Genomic DNA, 15,486 nt, shown 5'->3' on the forward strand with positions numbered 1-15,486 from the left:
CCGGGCTGCCTTCGCTCTCAGAGGCGTCACTGGAAATCCTCGCACGTGCCTTTTCCTACGAACGTGCTCCTCACCCAGCGCTGTGCTTCATGCGACAAAGCGGTCCTGCTCCTTGCTTGGCGCACAAGCTTCTTTCTCATAGATTTCTACTTTGTCTCCGCTCCTTTCCTCATATGTCTTTATGTTCCAATAAAGTGATTAAACCCTATGTTTCCTCGCGACATCAACATCATGGGCTGCCACCAAAGTCCAGGAACTGTTGTGCAATCGATGTGCTTCACCACTGGGAATGGTCTGCTCAAAAATGGTCAACACTGAGATTCCTGCTATTGACTAGTTGGAAAAAAAATAGTATTGCATGAGTCAGGTGTGTGTGCCAGTATTTATTTCCCAAAAGTAAAATGGCAAATATCTTAAGTAACGGAACACGTTCACACAAATTGTGAGTTATTCCTTCGATACCTCAGAAGGAGAAAACGGTTGGAAAAAAAAAAGGCATTATTGGTTTTAAATCACTTGGCTGTGTTGCAGGTAAGCAACAAAAGTGCTGAGTTTAATTTGCAAGTTGTGCGAGCTTGGTGTGGGGAAGAAGAGGGTTAATACTTCCCACTGCCTTCCTCTCCTCTCTGAGGCCGGGTCTCGTCTTGGCTGAGGATGCAGGTGGTTGCTGACTGACAGAAGAAACGCTCTGGGAAACCAACTTTTGGTCTGGCAGGGCTGGCAAATGCATAGTCAGAAATCAGAGGCTTTCTCTAGATCCTCTCCTAAAGCTCTTCTCCCCTCTCTTGTCCAAATGGCACTGAATTAAATAGATTTCAAAATAGGAATAGCAAAGAGATGACAAGGCCTAAGTCCATTGTGGATGAAAAGGGTCCAGCTTTACCGATTTCCATGGCAGCCCCAGATTTATACCAGCGTCGATAAGGGCCGTTCTATGATAACTTCTGTTTATTGAGGCAGTTCTCCTCCGTGAAAGCAGAAGTAGCTGGGGAAAATCAACTCTCTGTTTTTAGGCTCTTGAGGTAATAACATTGCTAATGTTTTAATGAATTCTGAGGACACTTTCTTTTGTTTTAACTGTCCCTATGTTGTTTTGTTACGCCACGTATCACTGGCATTTGGTGAAGAGTCATTGTTAGAACTAAGCAGCTTGTTAGATAACATCTTTCCCCCCCCACCACCTTTAGAAGATTAAACTGAGGCTGTTCTGTCTGATGCCTGAATGGATGTAACCAATCCTGTATCCTTTGCATGTAGGTCAGTCAGAGGGACAATCCCGCGCTGGATCCCATTATCCATGGGTTGAAGGGCGTCGTGCATCATGGTAAGTAGCCGCTTAAACTCTCTTCTCACTGGGAAGGGGAGAAGGGCTGGAATATTGTCCTTAAGGGATCGGGTCACCCCTGGAAGGACGTGGTGAGCCTGTACATTCCTCGTGCGCTGATGTTTAAGGGCATTAAAGGCATTATTTGATTGGTAAAGATCAGAGTCATTTGTTACCTGAAAATGGGTTGGGGTTAACAGTAAACAATTTGTTTCTTTTCAGTCAGTGCGCCAGAATGCGTAAGTTATCCATCAAAACCTAGTACAATATATCATTCATATTAGGACTTCGAAGGCAGCGCGGATGCTTCGCTCCAGCTATCTATCTTCTGTTTGCTCTAAAAATACTCCTCTCTGAAGTTTCTATTTGTTTATAAATTATTTGTCTTTCAAATTTAGGGAGCTGATAATGAAACAGAAAATTAACTATCTGTGAAAATTAATTAAACTGTGCAGCAGATGAACATCTTTCTAATGCTGACATAAATATGATCATTCGGCTGTTCTGATGCATATAAACCTATTATCCTTGAACTTATAGCAGGTACTGAAATAAATATTAATATATTTTATATTTTTATAACCAGTTTTTAGTTAGGAACTTTCCTGAAACCTTATCCTGGGTAATGCATCATTAGCAATGACATCGAGATGCTCCGGTTCCAAAAGTACTCTTGTCAGGTTTTAATATAATGATTTGTAAAGTTTTAATAATCTCATTATAATTCAAAAGGCATCTGCTGGAATGGTGTTAGGTACGATAATAAATCTCCGTCCCATCTATAGCGCTGTGATAAAACATCTTTGCACCTTTTCAGAGGATTGTCTTTAGACATTAGCTAGTGCTATAGAGCTTAACAAATATTTTTTTTCTCTTGACTGCAAACCTAAAACTAGTTGACAGTGTTAGAGTAAAACAAATAGGATTTTGGATTAATTACTGTGCTTTCAGAGCCATTTAATGTTGCAGCTGGGAGCACCAATAAATCCAATGAAAGTGAAAAATAGGGGTTAAATGATAACGTGCCATAAAGTCCTTCATTTAGAGAATTTTCCATAGATTTTGCTGTTTATACATTGCAGTGTTCTGCTGTGAAATAGAAACAACACACTGAGCTGAAGAACTACGTTGTTTTCCACAGAAATAGATGTTATTATCTGGCTCCCCCTGGGTAACAAAACAGGCTAGCAAAAATAAAGCGAGAACGAGCTGGGCTGCAAGGATTTTTCGGCGCTTGTGTAATGTGACACTGAAGTCAAGCTGCCATTTAACTGGATCAAAATATTTGTTTAGGTTTGTTTTCTACCTGCCTCCTATTTCAAGACGCTCTACCCCCTGCAAGGTCTACGGTGTCTTATCCAACTCATGCTTTTTTTTCCTGCTCCCTTTCTTGCTCCTCACCGCTGCAGCTGAAGTAGCCGCTAGCGTGTAATCACTGCGGTGCCTACTAAGATTATTCCATTCCCCAAAATAATTGTTTGGGGAGGATGCGACACGGTCCCGAGGTTGTGATTCCCTGACCATATAATGATTAGTCCGTCCCGGAGCTGCCTACCCACAGCGAAATCTGGGTGGATAAAAGGCGTTTATTTTTGTTTTACTCACAATGCACAAAAGGCTACTAGTGTTTCAAGTAAAGGAAATCACTTGATATACTTCAATAGTTTGTTTCCTTTTAAAAACATTAAGGAAGAGAAAGAGGAAAATCTTGCTTTCCTTCCTGTTTCAAAGGGCCTGATTAAAGGCCCTTTTCTACAGCTTTTTTTTGGTGAGTAAAGTAAGGGAATTTCCTCCTACAAAGTAGTTGTTCAAAGAAATTGTTCCCTTTAACTTAAATATTGATGGAACACTTTTTTCAGTGAAAAATTCTAATATTGTATCTCTTTTTTAATGTTATTATGCAGAATAATAGTAAAGATGTGAGCTTTTATTCCAGGAACCCTCCTTTCTTTCCTTCATGTAATTTACTTACATCTTGTGTGAGCACAATCTTATGAATTTGTCCGAAAAGGCCCTTCCTGCCATCCGTTTGGCTGCCTTTGAGCGGGATGCCAAGGGACTACAGATTTTGGCTGAAATACAGTGGAAAACTCTTGTGGCTTTTGGACAGTGTGGTCGGGAGGGAAGGAAGGGAGGGGATCGTGTTGCACCAGGGTCAAGCAGGGGCCCAACAAAAGAAGATGGAGAAGGGCAAAATGGAAACCTTAAGTTTCTTTGCGTTTTGTGATATTTCCATGCCCACCGTTACTTGTGATGCAATGCTCATCACAGTACAGAGGTACACATCTGTAATGTAGAAATCAAGAATATATAATGCTGAGATGGCCACCTTGCTTTTAAGTTGGACCGTGTTTGTACATCCTCTGCTGACTGGAGAGTCCACCAAACCTTGGGCTTGGCTCATCCCAGTGTGCCTATTTAAGTAAAATTTCCTTGTTTTTCTGTCTCTCTCTACCTCTAACTGCAGATTTTCCTTGCTTAGTTAATTCTCAGTTCCATATAGGGATAGTACTGATGAGTGGTGATGCAGTTTTTCATTTTTCTTGTATAGCTTTCTATTTTTTCTGTGAGGTTCTCTTGTTTTTTACATACCCTTCCAGGGGTAAGTGAACAATTCAAATGTCAGAAGGACTTTTTTGTGGCAGTGAAAGCAATTTTTGCTTGAGATTTTGTCAGGGATTTGAGTTTCTTACTAATTTGATGGAACATAAATAATTGTGCCCTTCACAGTGTCACCAGCTTAGTAACAGTGATAGAGAAACATGCGCATAAAAATCAATACAGGCTTAGTCAGTACTCAGAATTCACTCTATTTCCTCATCTCCAGGCCTAATTTTCTAGAATCTTAATGTCAAATTAAGCTTAATTTTACAAGAACAAGCATCTAAAGGAAAATCAGTGGTGTGCCACCCATCCTAACAACGTTGTGGAGCAACGATAGCGCTTTCAGGTTTGCCTCACATCTTCCTGCCGAGCAGTACGTTCACATCACATGTCGATGGTCCCAAATCCCAGCGTCTGCCCTTGCAGCGCATGGTAAGGCACCTTGTCCTGGTGCTGCAGATCAGCCTCTTCTGCCTCTGCTTTGGTGCCACCATGAGCACAGTGAGGAGCTTGGCACTCGAAGGAGCTGGTCCTGTCCTGTCCTGCATGGGGGAGGCTCCCAGGCCCTCAGAAGTAGAGTGCGCCCTTGCAAGAGCCAGGGGACTCTAAATACCAGGCTATGGCTTTTACAGCTGATTTGCATTAAAATGGCTGCAGAAGCTTTTGTCCGCTGTATTCTTCAGCAAGATCTTAGCGGAAGGCCTAGCAAGAGGGAGCTATTGCAGAGAAACACTGTTTTTTCCCTTGGTTTTACTAGCTGCCTGAAAGGCATTAAAATAGCAGTCCCCTTCCCTGATGTCAGTCCTCTGGAATGATGTTCCCTCTCCTGAAGGGGACACCTGGTTTGGGCGATTCTGCAGCGTTTTTCCTCTCCGAAATGTGGGGGTGTGTGCTCCTTGCAGTCCTGGTTTGCCATACTGGCAAAAAATTATCAAAAGGAACAGCAGCCCACACCAGCCCGGGCCAACATAAAATGTTTCTCGGTGATGGCAAGCCATGGTTTACTGCGCTCTCCTGTTCTTTGCGTCTGTCACCGGGAGTCTCCACTGATCAGCAGAAAGTTATCAGTAAGGCACAAATAAATTACCACTGCAGAGAAGCCGCTATTAATGTCACAGAAATGGGGCTCTCATTCCCTTCCTTGTCAAAACTGAGCACTGAAAATCAAAGTGCAGCCAGATCAAAAGCTTAGGTACAAAGTGAATCACTTGCATCTGTTGCTTGTTTGCTAACATGGGGGTGGAGTGAGGGGAACAGAGGAACCTTTGCTTATTTTAAAAGGGAGTTTGGAAAATGTCTTGCCTTTTTTCTCTGCCTTTGTATTATTAAAGGGCCATAACTTAAGCTCAGCATGGAGCAGAGAGTGATCTTGGGTCTCCCTAGAGATGGGAACGGTGTATTAGCAAATTGGTGGTGACCATCAATGTGTCAGGGGCTGCTGAGGAGACGGTGCTGAAATACAATGGGAAAAGAATTGCTCTAGCAGCAAAAAGGATAGAGAATAAATATGTTGCACATCGCTACAGTTGTCCTAGGCAAAAAGCAGTGAATAACCTGTTAAAATAAATCAGCACTGAAAAGGAAGCAATGCAGACAGTGTTAGTTACCCTGTGGATCTATCACACCAGAAGGCATAATAACAAGAAAACACCATTAGCAGCATGACAGGTTTTTTCTTTTGTTTTTAACTTGAACCATAGCACCACCTGACAAGCTGTTTGCTTTCTGCACCACATATCTAGGGGTTGTAGAGAAGAAAGGTGGTGGAGAAGGGGTGAGGGTGAGATGTACCATCGTGGGACCTCGTCTTTTAAAGTAAAACTTTGAAGAAAGCAAAAGCCCAATTTGGAACAAGGAAGAGCATCAAAGGGAGAGCAGCACGATGTGTTAAGCCAAGAATGAAATGTGGAAGAGCATTTTTTTTTTCCTAGGGGATGATCTGGATATATTCTTTTGTTTTCTGCTCTGTTCTCATGTTCACAGGCAGAGTAGCAGTGCAAAAGGGGCCAGGACACGATCGCTGCGGAGCAAAGGGGAGGAGGCGGGAGGTGGGAAATGAAGATGCGAGCAGAGGTGATAAGTTCACACCTTTATATAGGGCAGCTCTGTGCATAGCCGCAGGGGTCTGCGATGTTTAAAAGAGTAAGTGATGGATGTGTTAGAAATCGCTGGTCCTTCACCTGTCTGTTTTGCAGAAAGCGACGCTGGTCATGGCTAAGTAAAGACCAGTGAGCTGACATGTAATTAGCATATCGCACAGAAAAACTTCAGTTAAACTAACAAAAAGACGCTGCAAAAGTGAGAACTCTGAAGTTAAGAAATGACTGAATTTAGTTTCTTGTGAGCCTGAACAAAGCCCGCGTGGGGGAAGGGGTAGGTGCTTTGCTGGTGGCCTTGGTGGCTGATTGCTGAGAAGAGAGGGGTGGTGAGGTCTGCGAACCTGGAGCTGTTGCACTGGCTCTGCTGGAGGGGATGTTAACGGCATGCGCTGCCCCGGCCGTTTCTGCTGCTGCTTCACCCTGCCGGTCCCGTCGTCCCAGCTGGTTCCAGGGATCCTCCCTCCCTCTAAACTCCTTGTCTCAATTTCCTTTTCCTATGACTGGTCCCCCTCTTTATTTCTTCGTCAGCTCCCCCTAGTTTCCTTGTCCCTCCAGCCTTGTCTCTGCGCGTACCTCTGCGTCAGGGTAGATTTTACAAAAAGTGGCAAAGTCTCGTCCCAGTCCAGATCGGCAGAAACCTGCTATGCCAGGTCCTGCACCAGCACTGTGTAAGCATTAAAGGCTCAGGATTTTTTTTTTTTAATGTCTTCGTAAAGGGTTAAGCCCCCCTTCCTCCTCCACCCAAGCTGAACCTTTTCCTCTTAAGGGAGGGAGGGAGAAAAATTAAGCTTGAGAGAGACACCTGGCATGCAAATTTTCAACTCAATTTTTTTCCGCTTGGGAGACTTGCCTTTTTTCTCTTTCCTCCTGTTCTTTATGCCACTCACTGGTTCTCTCAGATTAAATTAGACTGCAGGCTCCTTGCATAAGGACTGTGCTATTATCTCATTCCCTTCTTCCTCACCATGCAGTGCTTTCTATGTCCTCACTGAGCTCTTTACGTTGCTCAGTAGAGGCTCTGGCCTTTAAAAAAAATAAATAAGATGAGGTTAATAATTACACAATAAATGACCTGAATTACACTGCATAGAGGACTGTCAGAAACTGCTCTTCATGCTGGATTTACACAGCGAGTACTCATTTGAACATCTCTTTAGTTTAAGTAACATATAATATTTGTAATTGCATCTTTAAAATCACTGCAGTGAATCTGGTTCCTCTCTGGTGCGCAGCCTGCTTTATCTGGGAAGTTCTGGCTCAGTGGGTGTGCGGCATGGTGTCCTTTTGATTATTTTTGTGTGTTTGTTTCTAAATGTTTGAATGCAGAAGCTTTAGAATGACTTGGCTCATTGTGAAAACGAAATTGGCAGAAACATTGTTTAACAAATTTGGGAGACTTTCAAAGCTCTTCGTATTGGTATTGCAGATTTCAGTTATTCAAAGTGTAGCTGGGTAGCGTTTCCACCTATCAGGCATTGCACATACGTTAATTTTGGAAATAAGCTCATTTTAAGATACTGTTTTCAATCCAGCCAAGTTCCTGTTTTCTTGCAGAAAAGCATGATGAAAGTCCCAAAGCATTTCATAAGATATAAAGGGACTTGGCATATAGTTATTTTCTTGTGATCTCTGATCCAAGTTTCTGGTAGATTTGAGAAGGGTTTTGATCACAGATAGTTGTGATGCTGTTTACCTACATATCTCAAGAACCCTCTTACCCCACTGTGACTGGGGTACAATTCAGCGCTATCTTTATCCAACATGTTGCCATAATTTTATTTTTAGCAAATCAGTCCTTGAAGTCAAACATTCAACTCATGGCTCTTGCAATACAATACTTGTTGATATCGGATTGCAAAAAATGCAGTAGTTGGTAGAGGCCAACTGTAAATACCTGTTTTAAGATCTGGTTTGTCCTCTGCTGGGAAAGCTATTGTGCGCAATTTAGTATTAGTTCACGTCTTGTGGCAATGCCTCGACAAACAGTGTGTGAATAGGTCAGCTCTTTAGAACAGGCCTACGGTTGCTTTGACTTTAGGTTGGTCGGACAAAAAATGGCCCTTGGTGCCATGCACCTCTGCAAAATAGTAGGGAGAATTACTGGCCCAAACAAAGAATATACTGACCGTTACTGTAAGATAGCTAGTGATAAAGAAGTGAAAAAATGATTTGATTGTCTGGGAGGCAAGTAAAATTTTGGAAGCTGTTGAAACAGATACTTGTTCATGCACTATTGTCCTAAGTTGTTTAGTCCTACATTTTTATGTTGTGTTTCTACAGTTTCTCTGTTCAGTTTACAAAAGGGAGTTTGCATATGCCATAGAAATATATTAGTCTAAAAATAGAGAATGAAATGCAAGTTTTCATATTGACTTGCAGATAAACATGGAACTAGAAGATGCTGTTTGCTCATGTGTTTTCCTTCCAATTTCCCCAATAACCTTTCACATTGCTGCTGAAGAAGAAAGACCAAGCGATGGACGTGAATGTTGCATCAGAAGGTCAAATATATTACCAGCAGACTATGTTAATTCTCTTTTGTGAATGTAAGAGTCAAAAATACCATATTGTCCTTTTATACTGTAGAACAGTCAGTAGTTTAAATGTCACATTCGTTGCCTTAATTGTCAACGAGCAATTGTCAATTGAATAGATGCTCCTTGTTAATTTTTCCTTTGGAAATATTAGAGTGAACATTTTTTTACAGGCCTTGGTGCTTTAAACAAAGAACCACATTTAGTCGATAAAATTGGCCGTGCCACATTGGTGGGGCATTTCAGTGGACGTTTCAGGTGCCTCTTTTCTGCGTTGCCTGGAAGCAGCGGCCGCAGAAACGGTTTTATTGTCGCTTTCTCAAAAGAACGCTTTCTCCTTCGAGGGTCTGTCATTAGCCCTGATCTCTGTGGCTCCGATTTCCTGACTGCTTATTTTTCTGCTTGGGCACACCTCTGTATTCTGGTACAGGAAGGGGAGCCGGACAAGGAGCAGCAGCAGGGGCCGTGTGGGTGGGAGGCGCTGATAGACAGCACGAGAGCTAATAGGTGGCTCATGGGGCAGCTTGGAGCTGGCTGTAGAAGATAGGGAGGAAAGGCTGGATATCTGTTGCCAACTTTGTTCTTTCCCATATAATAGGAATTATATATCTATATACGCATACATATGTGTATATACACCTGTATGTCTAGCACATTCAGTGAATGCTGTTCTCTAGCTTGCAAGTGGTTCTTACACATTTACCAAGAGTAATAAACTACTTCTTTGACTTAAGTTCAAAATGGTGAAAGTAACTACGTGACTTTAAAGTCCCTTTTTCAGAAGCAGCTCGGGCTCTTAGGAGCACAACCTCATTGCATTTACTGTTTCTACATGATCTTGAAGGATATGGGAGGTAGACTCCTGAATTTCTAAGTCACTTTTTCTGTAAGCTTCATATAAAGAGCCATTTAACACTCAAGTTTCTAAAACTCTGCCCCATGCATCTAGATGGAAATGATACAAATGAATGAACTATTTTCAAAAGTATTAGGCTATTAAAGCAAAATCAATTGATTATCATCTATTTTAATAGTCATTTTAATCCAATTATATGTATTTTTTATTTTAATCTTTGGAATTCATTAATGAAAACTTACTGAGTTGCTTGTAGCCGTGAAAAATTAGATAGGCTACACCCTGCCCTACTTAAACTGTGCATTAGCAAAGCTACTTTCTCCTCAAGAAATATTCTCTTTCAAAGCCGACTCTGACTTTCCAAATGCTTAGGAAAAAACCCTCCCTAATTGATAACCAAAATTTAATCATAGTCGGATACTTCCAGTTTGCATTCAGATAAGGTATTTCTCTGTCTAAATAAGCTTCCCTTGGTTGATTATTCATATTGTAGTTCAAAATGTTTAAAAATGAAAGACAGAGTTGGATGAAATGTAGACTACTTAATACAGTGTGTATTTAATATAAAAGTCATGCATTATTCATTTTTGCAATTTGAATAACTTTGAATTTAGCATCCCTGTTCTTCATCTTTTCCTTTGATGAACAATTAATTATTAAAATATAATATTGTCAGCATATGGCACAAAAATCTTTGAAAGTAGAAAATGAGCTTCGCTCTCCTGCCATCCCTTGATAAAGGGATACTCCATACTCCAGGTTTTCCATGGAATAGGTTTGTCCAACGTCTTAAGTGTTTTCTTAGTTTTAAATAAAAGGTTCTAGGAGTTAAAAATAGTTAATTATTAGTTGTAAGGTGAAGCATTATTTTTTTTAAATTCCCCAATTAGCATGGATATAAGGGGAAAGCTCTTTTAAAAATATGCGTATACCTCCTATCAATTCTATTTTTAGTCATTGGCTGTTAATGAAAACAGGTGTGTTTGCATGTTCAAATGCCCTTTCAGATTCATAACAATCTACTGTGTGCCTGATTTCCATATATAAAGGGACAATTTCTTACATAAAAAAGTTATGTCATTTGTTGTGAAGAAGTATGTGTGCTGAATTTCAAAATCAAGGCCTATAACCGAGTTTGCAGTTTTTCTCGCCAATTTTTCCTGTATAAAAATAAGCCAATTGGTTTTAAACAGGAAATCAAATTAAATACGACCTTTTGCTGTGATTATGGCTTCTTGATTAGAATCTCTGTGAACTTTGGCCAATCATGTATATTTTACCATTTAACGTATAAGCACATTTTTTTTACCGAAAGTGTGTTATGAAAAGGAAAAAATATGTTTTATTGTTTGTTTCCTTCCTCACTGGGGGTGGAAAAGCGGTTGATACCTGCTTACATTAGGTAGAAGGAAATCGTTAATGAAGATATTGCAGTGTTCTGTTACAATATATACCTCGACTTCAGTAGAATTATTCTTGTCTGAAAAAACTGAAGGCTGCAAGAGCGTTGCCCGCTGCTGGCATTACACAGAAGGACAGAAGATGTCTGAAGTGCCTCCAACATTTGCACCTTGCAGCAGAAGGAAAAAAATCCCCGTGATTACCAGAGTACTGCTCAGAGGTATCGACAAGCCTCCTGCTTTAGTCGAGACTTCTAGAGAACTGTGGGATGCCGGGAAAGTGAATTCTGCAGGCTTCACCCTTTTCTTCTCCCTCCCTCCTGCCTTTGCTGGGGTGCATGTCCGCCGCCTTCTCCGTCTGGCTGCAGGGAAATGGACTTGCCTAGCAGCTCAGATGAGATGGTGGGAGAACCGTTCCTGCTACCCTAAGTTTTGTGTGAGGCACGAAGAATACAGAAAGTGAGGAACGGAGAGGTAGGGGAGAGCCTCGCCTGTCAGCACACCCTTAGGCAGTGAACACCTTTGCACGGACCAAGAGGGAGCTTTGGCCTGGGAGCCAGCATAAATAGCAGAGGGTAAATGCTCGGGGATGGCAGGGGAATTGTCTTGCCTGCAGCTCTTCCCTCCTTTCATTTATTTATTTTTCTTCACAGAGTTAAATGTTACCAACTTGTCACTGTTACTTGAAGCTAAATGCTGCCAGTGCTCAGCTTTGCATTTCAGGCTGGCCAAGAAGACAGAGTTCCTCCCCAAAACGTTGGACCTTCTTGTTGGTGCCTCTTGGACCCGCGAGCAGAGACAGCGGGTTTTAGCGAGGGAACGGGTGCAGTGGCTCGTGCTCTTGGTCGGCAGCAGCGAGCGGGTCCCGGCTCCGTCCCGCTGGAGCTCAGCGAGCACCCGCTGCCGTCAAGCTGAAGAACCGTTTCCTGAGCGCTGAGAGCGCTCGAAGCGGTGTTATTTCCTCACTAGTACAAGCCGGTGGGATAACGAGGGCACTTCGCACCTGCACGCCTTCTCAGGAGGAACCTACACACCGCCTATAGGATTGACTAGCGTTCTGGCTGCTCTTTTAATAATCAGCATATCGCCTCGTACAGAGCCTTCCTGATAGGGTGCCTTCGTATTTCCTTGCATATATACGACAAAATATGTTGTTGCCATTACACGTTGTTAGGCTGCCTATCAATGTGATGACTATTTTAAAGATATGTTAAAAAAAAGAGGTGTAATTTTGCTTGTCAATCTTCCCTGCAGAGAAGGAGACCTTTCTGGATCCCTTTGTGCTGAGAGACCTTCTGCCAACGTCGCTGGGGAGTTACTACCGCTACGCTGGTTCCCTGACAACTCCCCCGTGCAGCGAGATCGTGGAGTGGATAGTTTTTCGGAAACCTGTTCCTATTTCTTACCATCAGGTGTGTTTCTTTTGTTAGCGAAGTTCCTCTCTAGATTTACCCTCTTAAGGCAGCGTTCTCAAAACCCGACGGTGTAACGTTGAGAACAAAAAAGTTTCCGTTGACAAAAAAGGAAGCGTTGGTGATTTTTTTTTCTTGAGTAATACATGAACGTGAGCCATCAGTCTTAAGAAGGCAGTACAACATGAAACCCAGTTTCCTTTCAGTGATTTATTTGGTATTGTTTGTGTTAAGATTAAATTAAGCCATGGTGTAAATATTTACATGGCGTTCCTTTTTATTCTTTTGAATTGAAACTTTCTTTTGAAAGTAAAGTAAGTGATTTCAGTTCTGCTCAGATTTAGTAATTTGAACTAATTACATTAGAAAAGACGTGTTTCCATTAATTCTCCATGCTTAACTGTTTTTGTAACACAGCAGAGCTGCCATTATGTGCTGGTGAGAGAGCTGGTGCACAAATCTTTAAAATTAGCACGTAACAGCTTTTAACGCAAATAGAGACGGTGTCTGGGATTTGTCTGGAGAAGAATGCTCCCGATAAAGTAATGGATAGATGTAGTCAGATGTTTACCAGTTAAGTGCACTTTTGACGTTTTAAGGTTGTCGTCTTTAGGAAGTCATCCCACTGATGTTACTCTTTCCTTTTACTTGTTTGGCTTGAGCCATCGAAAACAAACTTATAAAGTAAACTAATTCTGTAAAACTTAAGTGAACCGTTCGTTAGATGGTGTTGGAGGCAGAGAAGAGGCATCAAATAATCAGTGATATTTCTTAACTGTTCGCTTCATTAAAATAGTGCGTAGTACCACAGCTGAGGATCAGAGCCACAAAGAACGAATTACTGTATAAACAGAAGTCAGTTCCTGCTCTGATCTGTTGCAATATGTGGCACCGAGCTGGTGAAATCATGTTCTGCTTAGGAAGTACTGCAAAATACTTCACACACTAAATGACTCCGTTACTCCTTTGCTGGGCTGGGAAGGGCTCTCAAGAGTGGTTGCCTACTCACCCACCCAAGGGTGGCCTCGGCTCTGCGGACGTGATGACTGACAGCTGCTGCTGCTGCTGAAAGATTTTGAAAGGGTGGAAGGAGATTACCGTGCTCCTGCTCCAGTCCTTTTTTCATGTTTTGCAGATGTTTGTGTTCTTTTGCCGTTTTCGCGAAAGCGTGATGCTGTTACCCGTGGGCAGCAAGAGCCCCTTTTCTAGATGCGTTTCTGCAGTGCCGTGTCTAGCATGGCTGGTCCACGTCATGTCTTCGTGCAGTCGAGTTCTGGCCTAAGCAGGGGACTTTGCACATGTTTCGGTTGAATTGGATCTTTTGTTTTTTTCAGGCTGTTCCTCTGATTGTCAAGATCGTTTTGAATTCTGTCCTTGCCTACAGTATATTGCAATCCCTCCGGCTTCTCGCTGTCCACAAATCAATAAGTGTACTGTTAAGTAGTTTATTATCACTAGGTTGCTCTGAGGCCTGTCCCACATTCAGTTTTATACCCTGTATACGTGTCAGGTGGGTTGTGACATCCTTTTTTTCTCTTTTTTTTAATTTTTCTTTTTTAATAAATGCAAATAAACCAATAAATACCAACTACGGATGTCCTTATAATGGTATAAAGGTACTTTATCACAGCGTAGCTTCTTTCCTGTGCTGCACAGTAGTAACGGTGCCAAGCTAAGCCTTCAAAATTTGGAGTTGTGCTGCTTTTTACAGGCGTGTGTGGCTGAAGGGCTGGGTATTCTGTGTGTAGACAGCCATTCATTGCTGCTACAACAAATGTGGAATAAATAATAGTATTCTTCCCTTTGGCAGCTCGAGGTGGGTGTATTTTAAGAGACTGCCACCCTGCCGCTGCTATGATTATTATTTGTTCTTGTAACAGAAACAGTGCAGTATAATCCATTGCCATAGTTTAACCTTCTTTATCACAAACCCTGTGAAGCAGTCTGTAGTCCCAGAGGAGGAAAGTGATATTATTTGAGCTTTGTTGCTGTTCTAATTAAATCCTTTGCCTTGGTGCAAAATACCTTACTGTAAAAGGGACACTGCTGAAACGGTCCATTTGTAGAGGCTTCTCTGTCTTATTCTCGGTGCTCCATCGTCATCATCTCTCCCGATAATTAGACAACAAAACGGGACAAGCCGTGTCACCCTGCAGATGTGTTGTAAAGCTAAGTGCACTCAGTGACCCAAAGCATGGCATTATCTCTCGTAATACATACCTCAGAGTATCTCACCGTGCTTGTAACAGTTTCAGTATTTTTAATTGCCATTTATGTATCCAAGCCTTAGAAAACTGTGTGCATCAGGCTTTAATAGTTTGTAATTACATACCTGGAGTTTTAGATCAGGTTTCCCTGTATCTACAATAGTGTTTTAACAGCTTTTCACTTCTTCTGAACAGGCGCTCTCGTACTATTTAAAGAGCATGAATGTAGCTCTTGGATTTTTCTTTTCCTGGCAGCTATAGATCAATTAATTTCTCATTTGTGGTAGATAATATTTTTATAATAAAAATGAAGTTGAAATGATTTATACATACTTCAACACATAAAAAGGGGAAGGTTAAAAATCATATTTGAAGTGGCAGTAGTTAAAATACAATTACACCTCCCCAAGGTAGCATGGCAGAAGAAAATATTTTAAAAGTTCTCTCTGAACGTTTTAAAAATTCAATTAACATCATCGAAATACAAGCCTAGAGACTTGACTGCAGAGGAGCAGTTGCAACCCCCAAGTTCTTGGAGCTTATATAGAGTAACTTTAAGCTTTGTCAGTTGGCTTCACCAAAACTACTCCCAGGCATGACGTGAAACACAGGCAAATCTTGGCAGAGTTTGGAGCCCTTCCTTCATGGAAGGGCATAGAAGAGCATAGGGGCCAGCTGGATCCTCTGGTTTCTATCTTAAGACAAAAATTTTAGAAAACAGTCCCTTTCCTCCTTTTTTTTAAACGTATCTGTCAATGTTCCTGCGTGCCTCACGCTAATAATTTCAGGCAGCGGGGGCCGGGGCCGGTGGCTGTTACCCCTCTCTGTCGGCTGCTTGCTCGCCCGTTGCCTCAGTTTCCCTGCTCGTACAGCAAGAGCAATTGTGCAAAAGAGCGTTGTGGCAATTAGAGAAAGCTGCTACTAAAGATGTTCAAGCCTGGGTTGCTCTCTGCTATCCCGGTGATGATTTTAGGGGCAGAGGAAGCCTCTTGCGGGACTCGCAGTTCCCTTGGTTTTGTGTTTTAGGGCAGAAATGCCAAACTGAGGATC

The 15,486-nt window shown here is 42.0% G+C and overlaps 1 protein-coding gene across 2 annotated transcripts in view; it reads left to right on the forward strand.

The window, feature by feature from the left end:
* The window catches only part of PTPRG (protein tyrosine phosphatase receptor type G), a 411,417-nt gene that overhangs the window by 295,662 nt on the left and 100,269 nt on the right, over window positions 1–15,486 (forward strand). For both annotated transcript variants that reach the window (XM_068907053.1, XM_068907052.1), the window contains exons 7-8: window positions 1,258–1,324; window positions 12,072–12,229. In XM_068907053.1, coding sequence (XP_068763154.1) covers window positions 1,258–1,324; window positions 12,072–12,229 — 225 coding nt within the window. The remainder of the gene's footprint in view (window positions 1–1,257; window positions 1,325–12,071; window positions 12,230–15,486) is intronic.

Source organism: Struthio camelus, chromosome 14 (genome assembly GCF_040807025.1).
Source record: "Struthio camelus isolate bStrCam1 chromosome 14, bStrCam1.hap1, whole genome shotgun sequence".
In the NCBI taxonomy this organism is placed as follows: Eukaryota; Metazoa; Chordata; class Aves; order Struthioniformes; family Struthionidae; genus Struthio; species Struthio camelus.